This window comes from Xiphophorus hellerii, chromosome 12, assembly GCF_003331165.1.
Source record: "Xiphophorus hellerii strain 12219 chromosome 12, Xiphophorus_hellerii-4.1, whole genome shotgun sequence".
NCBI classification, from domain to species: domain Eukaryota; kingdom Metazoa; phylum Chordata; class Actinopteri; order Cyprinodontiformes; family Poeciliidae; genus Xiphophorus; species Xiphophorus hellerii.
The window spans coordinates 25,291,552-25,311,968 of NC_045683.1; the positions used below are offsets into that span (position 1 = coordinate 25,291,552).

The 20,417-nt window shown below is 39.9% G+C and overlaps 1 protein-coding gene across 11 annotated transcripts in view; it reads left to right on the forward strand.

Moving 5' to 3' along the window:
- The window catches only part of ep400 (E1A binding protein p400), a 31,132-nt gene that overhangs the window by 1,542 nt on the left and 9,173 nt on the right, over positions 1-20,417 (forward strand). For 4 of the 11 annotated variants that reach the window (XM_032577779.1, XM_032577786.1, XM_032577784.1 and 1 more), the window contains exons 2-37: positions 434-1,782; positions 2,137-2,244; positions 2,359-2,443; positions 2,702-2,809; positions 4,427-4,806; positions 5,015-5,308; positions 5,615-5,800; positions 5,893-6,033; positions 6,116-6,188; positions 6,302-6,321; positions 6,434-6,491; positions 6,574-6,663; positions 7,734-7,847; positions 7,948-8,135; positions 8,221-8,398; positions 8,471-8,607; positions 8,723-8,892; positions 8,983-9,157; positions 9,270-9,406; positions 9,799-9,985; positions 10,219-10,385; positions 10,475-10,662; positions 11,973-12,275; positions 14,802-14,978; positions 15,293-15,445; positions 15,587-15,657; positions 16,157-16,446; positions 16,793-16,995; positions 17,146-17,315; positions 17,582-17,778; positions 17,947-18,058; positions 18,182-18,457; positions 18,571-18,645; positions 18,736-18,873; positions 18,952-18,996; positions 20,216-20,369. In XM_032577779.1, the coding sequence (XP_032433670.1) occupies positions 466-1,782; positions 2,137-2,244; positions 2,359-2,443; positions 2,702-2,809; positions 4,427-4,806; positions 5,015-5,308; positions 5,615-5,800; positions 5,893-6,033; positions 6,116-6,188; positions 6,302-6,321; positions 6,434-6,491; positions 6,574-6,663; positions 7,734-7,847; positions 7,948-8,135; positions 8,221-8,398; positions 8,471-8,607; positions 8,723-8,892; positions 8,983-9,157; positions 9,270-9,406; positions 9,799-9,985; positions 10,219-10,385; positions 10,475-10,662; positions 11,973-12,275; positions 14,802-14,978; positions 15,293-15,445; positions 15,587-15,657; positions 16,157-16,446; positions 16,793-16,995; positions 17,146-17,315; positions 17,582-17,778; positions 17,947-18,058; positions 18,182-18,457; positions 18,571-18,645; positions 18,736-18,873; positions 18,952-18,996; positions 20,216-20,369 (6,865 nt within the window). In that variant the 5' untranslated portion in view covers positions 434-465. Of the gene's footprint in view, positions 1-433; positions 1,783-2,136; positions 2,245-2,358; positions 2,444-2,701; positions 2,810-4,426; positions 4,807-5,014; positions 5,309-5,614; positions 5,801-5,892; positions 6,034-6,115; positions 6,189-6,301; positions 6,322-6,433; positions 6,492-6,573; positions 6,664-7,733; positions 7,848-7,947; positions 8,136-8,220; positions 8,399-8,470; positions 8,608-8,722; positions 8,893-8,982; positions 9,158-9,269; positions 9,407-9,798; positions 9,986-10,218; positions 10,386-10,474; positions 10,663-11,972; positions 12,276-14,801; positions 14,979-15,292; positions 15,446-15,586; positions 15,658-16,156; positions 16,447-16,792; positions 16,996-17,145; positions 17,316-17,581; positions 17,779-17,946; positions 18,059-18,181; positions 18,458-18,570; positions 18,646-18,735; positions 18,874-18,951; positions 18,997-20,215; positions 20,370-20,417 lie in introns of those variants that run through there. The other 7 variants (XM_032577787.1, XM_032577783.1, XM_032577785.1 and 4 more) reach the window with 7 other exon arrangements.

Sequence of the window (20,417 nt, forward strand, 5' to 3'; positions counted from 1 at the left end):
AGATAACACTCTGCATACAGTTTTTGAAATTTCAATTCAGTGACTGGAACTAATTGAAAAATAATTTCTGGTGAGTGAGGATACATTAAGATATTAGAAAAAAATGCATTTGCAATATTATTTATAAAAGTTAAGATGACAATATTGGTTACGTTTAACTGACATTTTCCTTACTCTGTAGAGTCTCTGCCACTAAATTAGTATCAAACGTTTGCATTGCTTCCAAGCAAATCATATATTGGACAATTAAATTGTAACTTATTGTGTTTAATTTTGCCAAAATAAGAAGTCCATTTAATTCTAATTGTATAGATGGGCAGTGCACTCTGAAACAAGTCAATACTTGGTTGGCAAACCAGAATAAGATGTCTGGGAATCCTTGTTTTCAGTTCCTTAGGTGAAAATAATTTTTGTTGTTGTCTTGTTTCCATAGATTGTGTTCACGAATAGCAACAGTGTCACGCAATGCACCATGGAAGTGGATCACAGAATATTCAACGACAGCTCCAAAAATCCAAGTCTGTTTCTGGGTCAGAAGCTGAGGAACAGCAGCAGCAGCCGTCTATGGCAGCTACACAACAACAAGCTACAGTTAGCCACCCTCAGTCTCCTGTGACCACCTTTTCCTCTGCTGCCAGCCCTTCAGCCCCTCAGTCACCCAATTATCAGATCATCATGAGTCGGAGCCCAGTAACAGGACAGAACGTGAACATCACATTGCAAAACGTGGGACTGGCTGCTAATCAGCAGATCACTTTAACTCCGCTCCCCATCCAGAATCCAGCATCGCCTGGGTTCCAGCACAGTGCATCTCAGTGGAGGTTTGAGCATGCTCCATCCTCCTACATTCAGGTCACCTCACCCGTGCCCCAGCCTATTCAGCCCCAAAGTCCTACACAGCATAGCCCCGTCTCTTTACAAGGTGTCACAAGGCCAGGGGCTCCTCCTACAGCATTGGGAGTTCGTGGTCAAAGCCCCACACGGTTTGTTGAAGCTAGCATGATAGTGCGACAGATCAGTTTAGGCAGCCAGGCGGGAGGAAGCCACTTTGTTTATCAGGACGGGACAGCACTCGCCCAGCTTGCCCCCCCACCCGGGCAGGTCCAACTTGCCTCTACAGGAGCCCCAGGCTCAGTGAGGGAACGGAGGCTCTCTCAGACTCATTCTCAGACCGGTGGTACAATCCACCATCTTGGCTCTCAAAGTCCTGTTGCCACTGGAACAACACTCCCCACTCTGGGCAGCCCTGGACACATCACCACTTCCAGTCTACCGCCACAGATTAGCAACATCATCCAAGGGAAGCTGGGGCGCCCCATCGTCTTCGAGAAGACTGCACAAGGTGTGGTTACCGGAGTGGGCACCCCAGCTACAGCGACGTTCAGCATACCTTCCTCCATTCCACCCTCTAGTCCTTCCCTCACGAGTCCACCGCTAGGGATCAGCAGCAATCCTCTCACACCCACCGGTATGATCGCTGCTTCCATTAAGAAGCAGGCTCCCAAGAAACTAGAGGAAATTGCTCCTGCTACTCCTGAGATCGCACAGCTGAGGAAGCAGTGCTTGGAGCACCACACCAAGAAGATGGAGAGCCTGAAGGAAGTGTTTAAAGAGTACATGGTTGAACTGTTCTTTCTGCAGCATCTTCAGGGGAATATCATGGACTATCACGCCTTTAAGAAGAAACATTGTCACCCCTTAAATACTTACCTGAGACAGAACGATTTGGATCTTGATGACGAGGACGACGAAGAAGAACAGTCGGAGGTTATTAATGACGAGGTATCAAGTGTTGTTTATAATTTTAGATTGTGCTCACTAGAGATTCACCAATCAGGTGGCCAGAGACCAGAATAAGCCAATTTGTGTTTATCCCCCACTGTGATCAGCAAGTCAAATACTGAGGGATATTGTTTTTGGTTTTTTGTTAGTCTAAGAAATCCCACCATTTTGGTGTGTAAACACAGTAGCCAACAGCCTTTATGTTTATGCACTTTCTTTAGTTTATTAAGTCAGATAAACATCTGGAATATTTGTAATCTTATAAATCTTTTACTTTCCTTTGGATTTCAAAGAACAGGTTCCCAAAACACATTTTTCCCAGTAACACATTTTTCACTGCTTTTCCTTCTTAAGGTGAAGGTTGTTACAGGAAAGGATGGTCAAGCAGTGACACCGGTTGCTATAGCAACACAGCTCCCTCCCAATGTTTCTGCTGCTTTCTCTACCCAGCAGCAGTTTCAGGTGATACAGGAAATATTTATTTTCAAAACTAGTTACATAGTTTTTCTACAACAAAATTAAAATTTACATACATCAGATATAAACAGCCTAATCGCTATAGATGTTATTTTTCAGGTACATCAAGGGGGAGCTTCAGGCTCCATCACAAACCCTGGAGACATGGATGCCTTTAAGAGGCAACAGGCTATGGTGCAAACAGGTAGGGCAAGAGTTGCAGCCTCCTGTCTTTCTGATGTTGCTTTGTTTCTCCCCACCCCCGTTTGCTTTGTTTTTGTTTGTTTTCTTTTCTCCTTCTAATTGCTTCTGCTTTTAGATATTTGGCATCTTCTACTAGCGCTTCTGTGTTGAAGGCTTAAACCGAGGAAGGAGAGGTGACCTGTAAGGTCTTCGGAAGGTCACTGCTCTGTGCCGAGTGCCTTTTTTGCGTTATGAGGGTATTGTGTGTTTTAAATCCCAGATCAGGCTAAGAGGCCCCGGATTGACGTTGGTCGCCATGGGCTGATTTTCCAACATCCTGGTGTAGCTTCTGGCGTTCCACTTCAGCAGCTAATGCCGACCGCGCAAGGTAGGAATGCCACCACCAGGCCGTTGTGTGTTCTGTTCGATGCTGCTGGACCTAAGCCCTTCCTCATACTTAAAAAAAGTGAATCCCAAACAAACCCCAGGCAGCATCATCAAATTGATCTTCATCCATCTGCTGGATTTCTCAGCAGTCTACAGGAAGTTCAGGCTTAGCTGTACCAGCACCAGCTGTCTCTGTCAGGATAAATGGGGAAGAAGACAATCCATTTCTGAAGAAGAGTAGCCACTCAGTGGGAAGATGCCATGTCTTAAGATTTTTTTTTTCTTGTTTCTTTGGGTTTCCTTGTTGATCACCTGATCATAAATCATCTTCTTTTCCGAAGTTTGTTCCTGTTTGTCATTTTTGTTTGGACAGACCTTCCCATGCTGATGGATTGACATCTAATTTGGAGGTGGATCACAGAAAGTGGCAACCCTGTGGGATTTTTTTTATCACTTTGCAATGGGGTTTCACGAGTTTTTCCCCATTGTAAGAATCCACCCGACACTTTTTGGTTTCCCATTGCCATGTTGTCACAAACCCATCTCCCATCGTCTTTATCTGTACCGGATTCCGAATCATCTTTCATCAGCCTTCAGGAGTGTCTTTATCTCATCTTAGTCTTTTTGTTGGTTTCCTTCCTTATTATCCTCATGACATTTTGTTCTGACTTGGCTTCTTTCCCCTCAGCCTAAGTAAGAGGGGAATCATTTCGGAGGAGTTTTGTTCACGGCGCAGGTTTTTGCGATTGTGGTGATGTGGGTGTGTCAGGGCCAGGTGTTGATGGCGTCTAGGCAAGGTGATGTGACGTGCAGGGAGGTAAGGCAGGTGCTGCTTTAGTGTGCACAGCTCTGCTCAGGCCTGCTGTCTGCAAAACCCCATGTGTGTCCTTTATGCTCACCTTTGTGATTTGTCTTTGTGAAAGGCATCCAGATGCCTTGGTTTCTGCACTTACATCGCTTCATGCATGCTAAACATATGCTGTCCTTGTGAGTGTCTGCTCTCCTTATTTTATTTCGCCTCTCCTTTTGCTGTCTTTATGTTTTAGAAGTTCTTTTCATGTTTAGTTTGAAGTTTGTTTTGTCTCTAAAAACCTTTTATTGCATGTACAGTTTTATTTCTGTTTTTTAACCACATTCTCTCCGCATTTGAAATGCAGTGTTTTGGTTTTGCATTAATCAAAGTAGTGTTTCATTTGAGAGACATGTAGATTTTCATATTGGTTTCATTCTTCTGTAATCATTTTGCTGTATGAGTTTCATTAGTTCTGCTCTGATCATCAGGCAGTAGTTATTCTACTGTTAATGAATACGTTTAGTTCATTAAGCAGAGGTTTAAAGAGCTCTGAATTCTAAAGTGCACACAGCCGTTTAAAATATAAAAGTGTAATTGCACCAGGTGTCACTAGATTCAAATTATTTAACTTGGATTTAAGGGTCTCTCAAATAATTCTAAAGGGAAAACTATTAAAAAACGTTATTTTTGGTATTTTACTTTCAGAAAAAAAATGCGAAAAACTAAAATGTGAACATTTACTTTTTGACTTATTTTAAAAGTTTTTTCTTTGTTTTGCTCTCTTTACTACTCTTTTGTTCTATACTTTGGTTGCCATGTATCCAGGTGGTATGCCACCTACTCCTCAAGCAGTCCAGCTCGCAGGACAGAAGCAGAACCAGCAGCAGTACGATCCATCCAAAGGACCGCCCGTCCAGAATGCAGCCAGCCTGCACACCCCTCCTCCTCAGCTACCCAGCAGGCTGCCGCAAGGCGCCCTACCGATGGCAAGCATACCCCTGGCTCTCTCTCAGCAGGCTCAGTTAGTGGAGAATTCGACTCATCCTGGTGTGCAAGTCCACGTGCAGGCGGGCGGGCCTGTGCTGGCTGCCATGAATCCCCACACACAGCTTCAGTCCCAGCTGCAGCAGATGCAACCAGGTGTTCATATTCAGCTGCAGTCCCAGCAACAACAATCCCAGACAAATCTGCAACCAGGACAAGCGGTCAGTATGTGTGGAGGATAAAATCTGATGTGTATGATTCTGGATCGATTAACAAACATTAAACCTTGCATGGTTTACATTTGTGTCATAATTTACTTTATTTACTTACATTTTGTTTGACAAATTCAGTTGTAATTTACTGCCAGCAAGTTTTAATATTTAAAAGCTATAATAATATTTGAAAATTTTCGTATTCTTATTTCCATAGACGGTGGCACTTGCTCGTCCCGGTACTGATCCGAACCAGCCTGCTCAGAGGATTATGACCAACTCGGTATCAATAACATCCGTGGTTCCCGCTCCCTCGTCTGCTGCCAATTCAAATCCACACACAGCAGGTTCTCTTCGTCCTCTCGGCTCTAACGTCAACCCAGGAACCCCGTCTAAACTGACGGGAACCAACGGAATTTCTTCTGTCAAAATAGGCGGCTTCAGCCAAAACACGACCGCTCAGACCCCACAAGAAGGCTCCCAGGATAGGCAAGTTGAGCAGGCCAAACTGGTGAGTTACAGAAAGTTGTAGCATCATGAACTCTTTCATATTGTTAGAACCTCTAGTTTCATCATATCCCGTTTTTTATGCCAGTTTTTGAAGCAGTCTTCCTGGAAGAATTTTTTTTATATCTTTAAGAATATTGAGCAAGTAATTGGGAAGCAGCACGGTGTATTGGAAAACTTCTATTTCCATTCTTTCTCAAAACAAATAAAAAAGAAAACAGCTGTTTAGCAAATGTCTTTCTCCAGACATTTTTGGACTGGATGAAATAGTTCTGATCCTGACTTTTAATCTGCGCTTTTTTTATTTCAGGAGAGTCAGGTACACCAGCGCATTTCCGAGCTAAGGAAGGAGGGTCAGTGGTCAGCCAGCAGGCTTCCTAAGCTTATGGAAGCTTCACGTCCAAAGTCCCACTGGGATTACCTCCTGGAGGAGATGCAGTGGATGGCAGCGGACTTTGCTCAGGAGAGAAGGTGGAAGGAAGCCGCTGCAAAGAAGGTTTGACACCGAGCAAAATGTGAAACTAAGAATAAATCAATTCAACTACAGAAAATGCCTCTTTGAACTTGTCTTTGGTGGCTCTGTTCTAGCTTGTTCGTACATGTGCTCGTTACCATCAAGAACAGAAGAAAAATGAAGAAAGATCACAGAAACAAAGGGAAGTTCATCTTCGTCATATTGCCAGTACGATTGCCCGAGAGGTGGAGTTCTTCTGGTCAAACATTGAGCAGGTAGGTGTTTATTTACTTATGTATTGCTCTTATTTGTGAATACTTTTGATACCAGTCTAAATAAAAGATTTTCCTTTTTAAGGTGGTGGAAATTAAGCTGCAGTTTCAAATCAACGAGAAGAGGCTTAAAGCACTTGGCCCACAAAAAGCAACAGGTACGAGCCTACAAGCCACTTAAATACTGATAGTAAAATAATTTCATAGTTTTGTGGTGTACTTTCTTTATTATATTCACTGTGCTTCTCCTTTTCTCCTGGTCAATCAACAGCAGAAACAGTCGATAAAACGGTAGGTGCTGTCCTGATGTTTAGAACATTGTAGGTCTCATCTCAGATAAACTTTGTCTGTGTGATGAAAGAAAATCTGTATGAATTCATGGGTTTTCTTTTCCATTTTATAGGAGGCGGCTAACACTGGTAGAAAGAGAAAATCAGGTTTTTCATTGGTGGATGAAGAGGGTTAGTTTTCAGTGTTATCTAAAAAATAAAATAAAAGCAGAACAACCATAAATAATTCACAATCTGTCTGGGTTTCTTGTAGCCACTGATGAAGAAAGCACCATAGAGGAACAGGAAGTCATGGAAGGAGAAACAGACCACAAAGCAGAATTGATCGACCTTGCAAAAGATGGTACGTGATTATAATTTCTCATTAAACGTTTTTTGACGTGCTGTTTGAGTCAATGTATGTTTTTATTTTTTCTAAAATTCCAGTCAGTAGTAAAGTTAGAGGGAGGTAGGCCCACGGTTGCACATTAAATATTGAGGATAATATTTCTAAGCATTTTAGCAGAATTGGGATTAACATGGAGAACATTTATATTCTCCTATATCAACCATATAAGTTGAAAACCAAACTTTGTCTGTTTTTATTTATGTTTCCTAATTAGCAGATTAACAAAATAATGAAAACATTTTCTACAAATTTTTCAAAAGAAATTTTATGTTTATCTAATCCCATTTACTGATGTATTTTTACTCCCCTTAATGAGTATAAAATAATCTTGATAAAATGTTATCAATACTAATAATTTTATTTTTAGTTCAATAAAATCTCATTACTAATCATCAAATAAACATGACTTTTTAAAAAATCAAAAACAAAAAGAATTCCTTATTTAAATGTGAATTAAACATAAGAATTTAAAAAAAAAAAATTCAGATTTTAGACTTTTGCTACACATTTACTTTAATAATCCATCTTTACCACATTAAAATTAAATAATAAAAGAAAATATAATTTTGTTTTACCAGTGGTATCTATGTGTCTGAGCCACACAGGCGTTTCAAATCTATTTATCAGATTCTTCTTTTTCATGGGGTGTCTCAGAATTTAGATTCCTCCTAGAAACACAACTTCCTGCTTTATTTTCGTCCTGGTTTTGTCTGTTCAGTTTATTTTTTTTATTCCAGGCTAACAGTAATATTACCTAATATAATAATATTTTTTAACAGTAGGCCATAAGTGATTCTTGTTTGTGCTGTAGTCCAGTTAGGCTTAAAGTAACAGACCTATTAAGCAACATTTTAATGGCTACACTCCCTACTGGTCTAAAGCTAAGGTAATAGCCTACATGCTAATGATAAAAAGCGAACAATACTTGCACTGTATTATCCATACTAATATTTTTCATGCCAAACATGTGTTAGCCAATTGATATTGTTTTGTTAATTTTATTCTTTCTTCTTTTTTTTTTAAAGCTGAGATGTCTTTGGATGCTTTAAAGAAACAGTATGCCGGTGCCTATGCTGATGACTTTGAGTGGCCTCAGCCTAGTTCTTGCTCCGATGAGGATGATGTGGAGGAGACTGAAGGTGCCTTTTTGTACTTAAATTGGGGTTTTCAGTCTTTTTTTTTCATTCTTACCACTGAGCGGTGTCCCTTTTTACCATTCTATATCCATTCTTTTTACAGAAATGGAATGTGTTCCAAGCAGTCCACCGGAAGCAGTGGTAATCGACTCTCTGCTTAGCATGGACCAACAACGCAGTACAGATAAATCTACGTCTAACTCAAATGGGAAGGCTGGTAGAGACATTGCTGAAGTGGCAGCTGCTACGGAGCTCCTCCTGCCCAAGGGCAGCCTCAGAATCACTACGTCTGTAAGAAAAAGGAAATACCGCACTCAAAAAAAACGTTTCTATTATTTTATAACATTCAACTGATGTTACTATTCCATCTCACTAGACCCGCAGTCCAGCACCTGTTCTGTTGCATGGGTTGTTGAGAGAATATCAGCAGATTGGAGTGGACTGGCTGGTAAACCTTCATAAGAAACGGCTCAATGGCATCTTGGCTGATGAGACGGGCCTTGGCAAGACTGTGCAGACGGTGGCTTACTTGGCCCACCTAGCTGGTCAAGAGGGTATGTGGCACTTCAAAGTTGCTGTAGTTCTTCTTTGTTATTTTGCATTTTAAACACTACTTTTCTCCACAGGCATTTGGGGACCCCATCTGATTGTAGTGAGAACTTGCAAGTTGTTGAGTTGGGAGCTGGAGTTCAAGCGCTGGTGTCCTGGTCTTAAGATTCTCCTCTACCTGGGTAACAGAAGGGAGCGCAGATACAAAAGAATGGTGAGACTTTTTGTATTTCATACCCTCGTAGTTGACATTGTTCGTTATTTTAAAAAAAAGTTTCACCTTCACCAATGGCTGTTCATATAGTAACATGTCATTTGATTAATTCCAGTTATGGGAGGACTCCAACAGCTTTCATGTGTGTGTGACGTCATACAAGCTGCTGATGAAAGACCAGAGACATTTTCTGAAGAAAAGATGGAGACATCTGGTTCTAGACGAGGTGCAACTCATCAAAAACATGACAGAAAAGCACTGGGAAACTATCTTTGCTCTCAGAAGGTACTAGATGTGTTCAAATTGTCTCTGTTAAATTATATTCGCAGGATATTTTCACATAATATCACTGACATATTTCTGTGACTCTCCCAGTGAGCAAAGGATACTTCTTATCCACACTCCGCTTCAAAATACGCTGAAGGAGTTTTGGACCATGATCCACTTCCTGTTGCCAGGAATTACCAGGCCATACTCGCACTTTCCTATCAAGGCTGACTCAGACGAGAACCAGGACTATTGCCACAAATTGGTTATCCGTCTGCATAGGGTGTGTGATGTTCCTGCATATTCTTCTGATTGTAAAACTGTCAAATGGGATTTTGATCTATATTCCATGAGTACATATTACTAATGACAATCTCTCGTGTGTTACTCTGCAGATGATCCAGCCATTCATCTTGAGGCGCTCTAAAAGGGATGTTGAGAAACAGCTTCCCAAGAAGTACGAGCACATTCTGAAGTGCCGTCTCTCAAATAGACAGAAGACTCTCTACGAGGACATCCTTACACAGCCTGGGTGAGATATGTGACTGTCAGCTCCTGCAGAATAGTGGCAGCACCAGTTAGGAAACGCATAGTAGAACTACTGCTGCTGCTTGTCACACAAACTTTTTCTCAGTCCAAAACTTCTGAGAATGGTTGCTAAAAAGCTCGATAGAGGAATGTTGGGATTATTTGCTGACGGAAAGTCAAAGTCAAATTTCCTTTTAAGTTATGTTTGATATGTGCAGCATTTTTAAAACAACTAAAAGGTTACGTAGTTACTTGATTGTCCTAGACATTGACACTATGTTTCTGCAAAATACATAATACCCTCCCGTTAATGATTGAAAGTATCTAACTCTACATCTTGTGAATTTTGATTTCTGAAGAGTTTTTTTTCTAATCTTGTTGTGTGTATTCCTCCAGGACACAAGAGGCACTGAAGTCGGGTCATTTTGTCAGTGTGCTTCAAGTTTTGATGCAATTGCAGCGAGTGTGTAACCACCCTGAGTTGGTGGTGCCCAGAGAAAGCAGCAGCTCCTACTTCTCCGCTTCTCTTCAGTACAACGTGCCGTCACTGGTTCTTGGAGCTATTGAGAAAGACTCAAGCCAGGTATGCCCTTGTGTTGCTTTTGATCCTCAAAAAGTGCTTCTTTGACAATTATAAAAGTTATTTATTATCAAACTGTAAAAATGTCTTTCAGTGTAAACACATTAGGCTTAATTAATTATCTGTCGTGTCATTTTCAATTTTCTCTTTCCTTTTCTAATGGTTAAAAATCTTTTCTAATCAGTTCAACATGTTGACCTTTCACGTCTCAATCTGCCTTGTCATTGTCATCCTAGACTGCAAACCTGTCCCTGTTCAATCTGATCAACGAGAACAGACTGACTCGTTACCAGACAGAAGAAGCAGTACCTAAGCTAAAGGTCACTCAGCAGCTCATAGAGGAAATCTACACTGCTCCTGAGCCACCACCGAGACCCAAACCATATCCGATAAAACCCATGAGGTCCGAGCTAAACCTTTCTACATTGACATGATGGTATCATAAAATGTGGTAATCTTATTGCTATATAGTTGTTGGTTTGCACTTTTCAGGTTGTTCCAGCCAGTGCAGTATGGTACAAAACCAGAAGGTCGATTAGCTCCCATTGGGAATGTAGCGGGTCAGCGCCCCCCAACAAGCTCTCCGCCTACAGGCACCTTAGTTTCCACTGTCAGCCAGTCTGGCCAGGCTAGAGGCAAGTCCCCTGTTACTGCCCCGACAGCTGCGCCAACTTCTCATGGTAAGATTTTTTTTTTTGGAAAGCGTTTGTCAAATGACAGAAAGTCCGCCAGTTTGAGGACCCCTGGTTGTCAGTACCTGTTTTAATTGGAATACATCTCATTCCTTATAGTTGTTTGGTCGTTGCTTTTATCCCCATTTGCTAATAAAACTTTCTCTGCTTGTCATGTGTGCATTATGCAGTGTTATGCTGCATGATTGACACACTGTTTTAAATTCAAATGACTCTGATTACTGTGTCATGCATTAAAACTTACACCATGCAGATATTGTCATACATGATCGTTAGAATGTGTACCCAATGGTATGCATTTACATAGTTTGCTGCATGTTTGAAAGATCAAGGCTTACTGTTGGTCGATATGGATTATAAGTTATTAAAGGGATAGTTCAGAATTTTTAAGCAAGGTTTTGGTAGAAGGAATAAGCAGTTTATGTCCTTCCTGCTATAGATAATTCTCTTGCATCCTCATTAAGATTAAATTCAGATTAGTGGGTCCTTGAGGCTCAAGCAAAAGCTAATTCGGGAGTGGCCAAGACCAATGTTGGCTTATACCATCTAAAAAAATAAGTATATATGTCAATAGTTTATGTTGACACTATTTTATGAACTTTAAAAAAAAAAAAAAAGATTTCTTACATAGGAATAATTGTGGGTAACATGTCAAGCATTTTCTGGTACAAGTCCCCTTAACTTCAGCGTTTGGGCCCAACCAGTCTGGATCAATATTAAATGAAGATGCCCAGAGAGTTATCTGCTGCAGGTAAATTATTAACTGCTTCTGTCCTTTTCTCAGATCCTCACTGTGTTTAAACCTTAACTTTCTTGCAGCAGTGGTTGGTGGACAATATACATAAATATATTTTTTTCCTGACGCCTCCAAAATCTTTATGGCTTTTATTCGGTTTGCAAAGCTAATTGAAAAATTGACAGATTTGATCTGCATGAATTTCCTAAAACAGAAAAAGAAAAATAATTTTTAAAATATTATCATATAGGATATAATTTATTGTCCCACTGGGGAAATTTGTTTTGAAACTGCTCCACTCAACAGATAGGCAAACGAATATGAGTGTGTCCATTGTGCCCTGCATCATAATGCCATACAATAAATGTATGTAAATATTTTTAAAAAGTACTAAAAATCACTTCCACGGCCCGTCAGAAACATCTTTTGTACTACTTCCTGTGTTGGCCCACCACTGCTGTATGTATAGATAAGAACAAAACACTTTGATCTCAATGATTTGACTAAATATCGGGTTAGCCCTAACATGGACTCCCACAACCCACTGCCTTGTATTTCGCAGCCGTTGGAACAGCTACTCAGAGACTCCAGGCTACTCCTACTGTCAGCAGCAGCAACAACAACACTGCATCTTCCTCCATTGCCTCCTCTGGGAACAGTGGCAACGGGCAGCATGTTTTGGGAGCTACTCCGTTGGCCTTGGGTCAGACCTTAGCTGGAACAGTCGTAGGCTCGATGACTTCCATCAGCCAGGCTGGAGTAACCCAGGTTTCAAGGCCAGGTTTAGCCCCCAGCCATGCCATCCAGCCCAGTCTTTTGTCCCAGAGGTTGGTTCTTACATCTCAGGCCCAGGCACGGTTGCCTAGTAAGTGGCCAGCCCTCCCATCTCTGCATTCCCGCCCCCCTCCCACCTCCAGCACAAACGTTTTGGCTGCTGTACACCAAGGCCTTTACTTGAGGCACTGCTGATATATGTTCAGTCCAGAGAATGTGGCTCTGTGTTAGCATGGTGGCAGCAGCGCCGCTGTTGCAGAAATTGCTCTCAGATGTCGTACATCAGCAGGCCGATGGAAGAGATGCGTCTCTGTAGACCTGCAGCCATATCAGCAGCATCTCATTGTCTTGGCATACCCAGTTTCTTTTCTTTACACCTGCATGTAAGCTGCATACGACCCTCTTGCTGTATGTCACACCTGGTGTCACTATGCTACTTGATTTTAAAAGATCATTTTAGGATTTTATATTTTTTCTTAAATTGTTGACAGGCACAAAAATCTTTGCATTGGGACGCCTACTGAGAAAGAACACTGACTGGGGAAAAAATGGAAACATTTTATGACACTGGGCATAATTAGAGGTGAAGTTCCGAAATTTGTAACTTAAATGATGCCTTTATTTTGGATTTTTAAGGTTATGAGAATGTTTAGCAAAGTTTTGTGTAAAGAAAGCTCAAAATTCAAGACTTGTAAAGTGAGGCTTTTGCAGAAATCCGCAATATATTATCATTAATATTCCAAAGGACTCATAAGAGTAGATGCCCAAACCTGACACAAATAAAAAGTCACACACAGAGTTTGAAGGATTTTAATGGATAATAATGATCACTGAAGAAAATGCATTTATGGCAACAGATGTCATTATTGCAATATTTAACAATGACATCACCATCATATAATTTTCTAATGTCCAGCTGCCCCAGTGGAGATGAGACTCCACTCATATATAGAATACAGCGAGAGAAATATACTTAAGACAAAAATTAAATAAAATCTCAAAACAAATTTTTTTATATTAAAATATTCTCTACACTCTTTCAAAATTAAGTACAGATGGCCAGCAAATTAGTACAAGGCTTTTAATAACTTTCTGAAAGTCTTGAAAGTTGTTTTTTCTTTGTTTTTCCTGTATACAATTTTCTGTTCAGTGTTGTCATTGTGTTCTTACTCAGTATGAGTCCAGCTATATTTGTGAACCCACCCATCAACATTTTACATCCCGATGACAGGAAAAAAAAAAAATGACTCAAGTAGAAAAGTCCAGGAAACACTTCATTCCTTTTATGTTCTCCTTTCCATTTTAATATTTTACACCCCAGTTTATTTACTAATATATCTTTGTGTATTGCATCAACCAAGCTATTAGGAAATGACCTAAAGCTATCTCTTATTTTTTTCCTCTCTTCTTTTGTCTAATTTTGAATGTTAAAGCAGAGCATGTGTTAGCATCTCTGCAGATTATCCAACTCTTTACGCTTTAAATTGTCAACTTTTTCAGTGACACACAGTATTTGTACATGTGATAACCGTTTGATTGCAGTGAATATAATCTTCAGGTTTTCAATTATTTGGCTTCTGAGTCAAAGTATAATTTCACCACAGAATGGGTCAGAAAACATTTAAGGTAAAATGCAAGTTCATTGTGTAATGTAAATATAATATTGGGACCTAAAATACGCTTAAAGTACAAAAGATGTTGCACTTGCCTGCATTGTTCAGTTTTTCTGTTGGCAGCAAGTCAGAATTTGGGCACCCTACTATAGTTATTTTGCTGGGTAGTGAATGTATTTTCCTGGAGAACAGAATATGATTTTCATCTTTGTTTGAAATGAATGTCTTTTACATCTGATGTAAAAAAAAAAAAAAATAAATAAAGAGAAATGTTGCCAGTTAAGCTAACTGTAGGAACCTGGCATACATCATCTGATGTCAGACGGTAACACATGTTTATCTGACATCTTTGTTTGAAATTCCAAACAACAAAACATTTCAGTGTATTTTTACTCCAGATTCCCTTTTTAAGATGGATTCTATTTACCTCTATGGTGAAGAATTTACAAAACACAGTTTGTTTTTCTTTTTCTTTTGTTTTGCAAAACACAGAATAGCTTAAAAATGCCATGTATGGAAAGGGAAGGTTTTATCTGGTTTTAAGATATACTAAAAATAGATTTTTCAGATTTTTATTTAACTATTCAGAATACAACTTCTGAGTTTGTTTGTTTTTTGTTTATTCTTGTTATAACTACATAATTACATACTTAAATATGGTAACATTAGTGAAAATATCCATATACATCATATTCAGTAGTTAGAGTGAGATATTTTCTTTTACTGTAGTTTGTGCTGAGGTGTGTGTTGTCTTGAAAAAGTGTTTTGTGTTATATTTCAAACTTTCTCCCCCAATGTCTTTATTACAAGCTGCTTTGTTGTTGAGAAGAGATGTGCTTTTTCCATCTGATTAACTCACCTTGGTTCTGCATGTCCTGCCTCCTTTTCACCTTGCAACTAACGAAATACATTGTTTTATATTTCTGACCGTAGATGTGAAATATTTTTATTATTATTAGTATTACCATTATCTTTTTTTACTGTTTGTTCTTTTCTTTCCAATGAAGGTGGAGATGTGGTGAAAATTGCCCAGCTGGCCAACATGGCAGGAAGTCAGAACCGCATCTCGCAGCCAGAGACTCCGGTCACCCTGCAGTTTCAGGGGAACAAGTTCACTCTGTCCCACAGCCAGCTCCGCCAACTCACCACTGGACAGCCCTTGCAGCTCCAAGGTACACTCGGTAATGTACATCCCATTGTCATATTTTACCTTTCCATCATTTTCTCTGCTTTCTCCTTTAAAAGTCTGTGTTTACCATTTCCATTTATTGTGTGTATGTTTTCTGTTTTTTTATTTATTTTACCACACAAATGTTATTATACATTTAGATATTAGTAATTAACCGTAATAATTATCTTAAATGCTGTTAAATTGATGCTTCAATATTTCTGTTTTGTATTCAGTTAGCTGTGGCTAAAAATGTAGCTGAAAGTTTTTCTCTCCTGTTGGTTAGAGGGCACTTTTTAATTGCCTCCATGTTTGTGGTTGTTTTAGGCAACATCCTGCAGATTGTGTCCGCTCCAGGGCAGCCGATTATACGACCTCAGGGCTCCATGGTGATGCAAACGATGCCTCAAACCGTTCCTGCCTCTAGCACTGCAGCTACACCTGGAACCCCTCATCCTGGCTTCTCAACAGCTCAGCAAGGTGACTTTTCTCTTCTGATTGTTTTGACATTCCTGTGGAATAAAAAGTGCTACTTTTTCCCAAACGTTTTGTTTATTAATACTGAATGTGTGACACTGGTGTTTCTGTAAAATTATCAAATTATTTTCTTTCTTTCATAAGCATTGGGTGTGACTTCAAATGCAATATCATCTCCATCCAAGCTTACAACTGCAGGTCATGCTGCTTCACTGGTGAGTATGTTGAGGTAATGTCACACATAGCAGAAAAGAGCTGAAGCCCAGATAAATGATGCAATCAAACTATGGAACTTTATTTTGTTAAAAATGAAATTCAGTTTATTTCAACGAAATAAACACTGACAGCAATATTGGAATGCTTCCATTTCTTTCCTGCAGTTTGGAAACATGTTTAATGTAATCACAATTATTTGTTCCTTCTTTAAATCAAGAAATACTTTGTCTGTACTTGTACAGTATATGAAGTGAAACATGGATCTGGATAATTCTCTTTTTGCTTGTAGAGTATTACCCAAAACTAACGACACTTTAGTTTCCCCTAACGTGTTGAGTTAGTTTATTTATAAGATTAGATTACTTATAAATAAGTAAGTAAGCTAACTTATAAATAAGTAAGCTGTTGTCAGAAAACAAAAAAAAAAACTATTTCTTATGATGGCCTTAATTTTTTTTTAATAAATTCTATTTTATCATGTCCCGCTACAATCTTTAGGAGGCATCAGAAGAAAAGACTCAGCAGCTGAAGGAGCGCTTGAGCCGCTTGTTTGAAGCAAATGAGCAGCGCTGTAACCGCAGAGTGCTGTATGGGTCCGATCTGCTGCAGGCATGCACTTTGAGTCCAGAACCTGCTCACACCGCCCTGACTGCTGGGGGCTGGAGGTGGGTGGGCAGAGAAAGCTGTTCTAGGGCTCAGAGAACCTGTGTGGGTACCACGTCTGTGCTGCAGTCTGCTTTGCTGACCGTGGAGAACCATCATGAAGCTGCCGGAAGCCTGATCAAGAGGTATTTCCACTTTTGTTAAAATTTGTTCCTAATTTGTGGGTGCTGTTGTGGCGCAGGGGCTACGCACAACCCACATATGGAGGCCTTAGTCCTCGACGCAGCTGTCGCAGGTTCGATTCCCGGCCTAGCGACCTTTGCCGCATGTCTTCCCCGTCTCTTATTACCCTCTTTCCTGTCAATTCACTATCAAATAAAGGCCACTAGAGCCAATAAAACCTTTAAAAGAAAAAAAAACAAAAAACTTGTTCCTAATTTTTGTCTGTTGCTGATTAAATTCATTGAATTTTTTTTTTTCACAATCAGTTCTGAGTATTATTATTACTATTTTATGCTTGTTATTTTGTAGGTTGACATGTGTGGTGCCCGCAGCCGTAGCTCCGCCTCCTCATCTGTATGCGGCCAATCCTTCAGTTCCCTACAGGGTTCAGCAGAAATCCTTTCAGCAGCGACTGCTGGAGGCCTCTGAGCCTCACAGTGCAGACATCCACCATTTAGTCTCCAGACATTTCTTGGGCCATCCTGACTTACAGTTAATGCAGATGGACTCGGGTAAGTCTCTTTGTTCATCTGTCTAAACACGAAGGGTCGCTTTTGAATTACAAAACCGTCTTAAAGTTGCTTAGGGAGTGTAGTCATATTTAACCATACACTGGACAACTGAAATAAGAAGAGCATTAATTATTTTTTTTTTTTGCAAAGGTAAACTGGAAGCTCTTGCCATTCTGCTGCAGAAGCTTAGGTCAGAGAGTCGACGTGTCCTCATCTTTACTCAGATGTTTAAGATGCTGGACATCTTGGAGGCCTTCCTGGATTACAGGCAGCTCAACTATGTGCGCATTGATGAAAGCCTCACATTTGAAGAAACACAGGTAAACCATCTCAAATCATTCAACTAAATAAAAGAATGCATCTAGTTATTTTTCTATACCACTTAAGTGTGATGAATATCTTTTTGGGTTGGCGTCAGAGATGAGAAAACTTATTTCTTTTGCTTTATTATCAGTTACAGATTTCTCTCTACAGGTTATGTTTTATTAAAAAAACATGTAAATTTCTGACCTCCCAAAATGAAAAAGTTGTGTTGCTGGCAGCTTTTTCTCAGCCAGTTACCTTCCTTGTTTGTGTGTTTCCACAGGAAAATATGAGGACGTTTAACACCAACAAGCAGGTGTTCTGCAGCATCCTGACCAACTGCTGCTGCTCTGAAGTCGGAACCATTGTTGACGCAGACACAATCATTTTCTACGACACGGATCTCAACCCAAGCATGGACGCCCGCACTCAGGAATGGTGTGAAAAAGTGGGGCGTTCCAAGGATATTCACATATACAGGTGATTTTTCAAATACAGCAACATCTGTTTATGATGCTTCTCTATTTGCTGAAGTAAAGACCACTTTACTTCAGCAATGCTGCATATTTAAATGCTGAAATATGCAGCATTTAAGGATTCTGTTGTTTTTGTAACGGCTGGTTTTATTTCCTGCTTTGTTTTGGTCAGGCTGGAGAGTGGCAACTCAATTGAAGAGAAGCTGTTAAAAAATGGGACCAAGGAGCTTATAAGAGAGGTAGTTGCACAGGGTACTGACTACAGTTTGGCTTTCCTCACACAGGTAAGACAAACCTTCAGCTTCAAATTTTATAGTCTGTTAAGAAATGAAAGCAAAATGTCATTTAGAAGCAATTGTGATTAATAGCGCTTAAGTTAAACAACTGACCTGATTCTGTGTCTGTAGTCGACAATCCAAGACCTGCTGGAAGTAGAGGCAACTTCAGGGGTGAAGGTGGAGGAGTTTGTGGTGCTTCATCAGGAACCATCGGCCTCTGAATCTATTTCTCCCAAAGTAGCAAGACCCTACATCCAGGCTCTGCACAGTATAAATCTGGATGCCCAATCAGAGGAGGGAAAGCCCCAAGAGGAGGAGTTGGGAGCCAGATCGTCAACAGAGTCAGAGATCCAGACTAAAGAAGAACCTGGCCTGCTAGAGGAGTTGAACGCAGTCATGGAACAGGTAGTTTTAAAGTCTTCAAAGTTTCTTGGGAACCCGATTCAGCTCTGTGAAATAAAACTGTCTAAAATACAATTGCCTTTCTCACATTTTTTAAAATTCTATCCAACTGTCAGCTTACTCCTATTGAGAGATATGCTCTGCATTACTTGGAGTACCTCCACATCGGTGACGATGAAGCTGCTCTTAAGGTATGAGACGTGTTTTGTTGATTTAGTTCACATTTGTGTTCACCTAGTACAGACATCTTTTCTATGTTTGACATTTCTTATGTCCTCTAGGAGAGGTTGGAGTGTGCAAAGAGAGGCTGGGAGCTACAGCAACTGCAGAAACTGAAAGAGGAGGAGGAGGAGAAGTGCCAGCTGATGGAGGGAGAGGAAGACCTCTTCACCTATACCAGAGAAGATGCATACAACATGGTGGGTGGATGCTGTTATCAGATAAACAGGAAGTGGTGCACTACATGGAGAATCAAATTTTTTCTGTGTGTTTAACAGGAATATGTGTTTGATTCGGAGGATGGTCATACAGAAATCATGCCGGTAAGACACTAGATGTTCTGGAATATAAGTCACTGTTCCTGTGACAAAACAGGATTTCCACACATTCTGGAAAAGTGTAAAATAGGAATTGGAAAAAAAAAATAAAGCAACAAAATGATTGTTGGAAAACTATTTATTGTTTTAGACTTAATTCAGTATTCTGTTGGCTAAAACTTATATCCCTCTAACCATCCCCACATTTGTCCTTCATCCATTCTTACAGTTCACAGTTTTTAGTGTTTGTTTTTAACCTCTACAGAAACATCAGCAGTAAATCCTTAGTGAACTTCCCTATTTACACTTCAGACAGAAAACTCAGCTGCACTAACTCTTAAATATTGAAGTTTTCACAAGACACCCTATGAGAATTGCATCATATGCAGATATTGCACAAAATTCTGATTATTTTTGCATTCATAAAATAGAAACTGCCTCTAATGTCCCGCAAAGGGGAAATTTGGGTGTAACATCTGTATAAGATATAGGTTCACACAAAACAGTCATTAAAGTATTAAAAACAACATGTAAAGAACAACATTAACAATACCAACAATAATAAGAATAATGATAATATACTGCACAAGACTATTTCAGAAAATACTGTGCAGTTATTAGAAATAAAAATAGCAAACTCATGAGCCAAGGGATGGATAACTCTTTCAAAAATGGACATAATGTGCATGTACAGTACAGACCAAAAGTTTGGACACACCTTTTAATTCAATGAGTTTCCTTTATTTTCATGACTATTGACATTGTAGATTCACACTGAAGGCATCAAAACTATGAATAACACATGTGGAAATATGCACTAAACAAAAAAGTGTAAAACAACTGAAAATACCCCTTATATTCTAGTTTCTTCAAAGTAGCAACCTTTTGCTGTGATTACTGCTTTGCACACACTCTGCATTTTCTTGATGAGCTTCAAGAGGTAGTCACCTGAAATGGTTTTCACTTCATAGGTGTGCCCTGTCAGGTTAATAAGTGGGATTTCTTGCCTTATAAATAGTCATGAAAATAAAGAAAACCCATTGAATTAGAAGGTGTGTCCAAACTTTTGGTCTGTACTGTACATTGAACATTAAATAAGACAGACTATTTACAATTCAGCATATTGGTGCAGAAAAAAAATCACTCACTCCATTTATTTTATAAGTATTGTAGCACAGAATGACCTTCTGCCTTGCTATTCCCTCTCTGTTATTATTCAAAATAGGTTTGGACCCCGCCCACGCCACCACAGGATGACAATGATATTTACATCGATTCAGTCATGATGCTGATGTATGACACCACACCTATGCCGGAGTCCAAGCTGCCTCCTATCTACATTCGCAAGGAGCACAAGAGACTCAAGATGGATCCCTCAGGTAAAATAGCTGTCAGAGAGGATGCTGGTCATAGGTGGAATTGTTCCA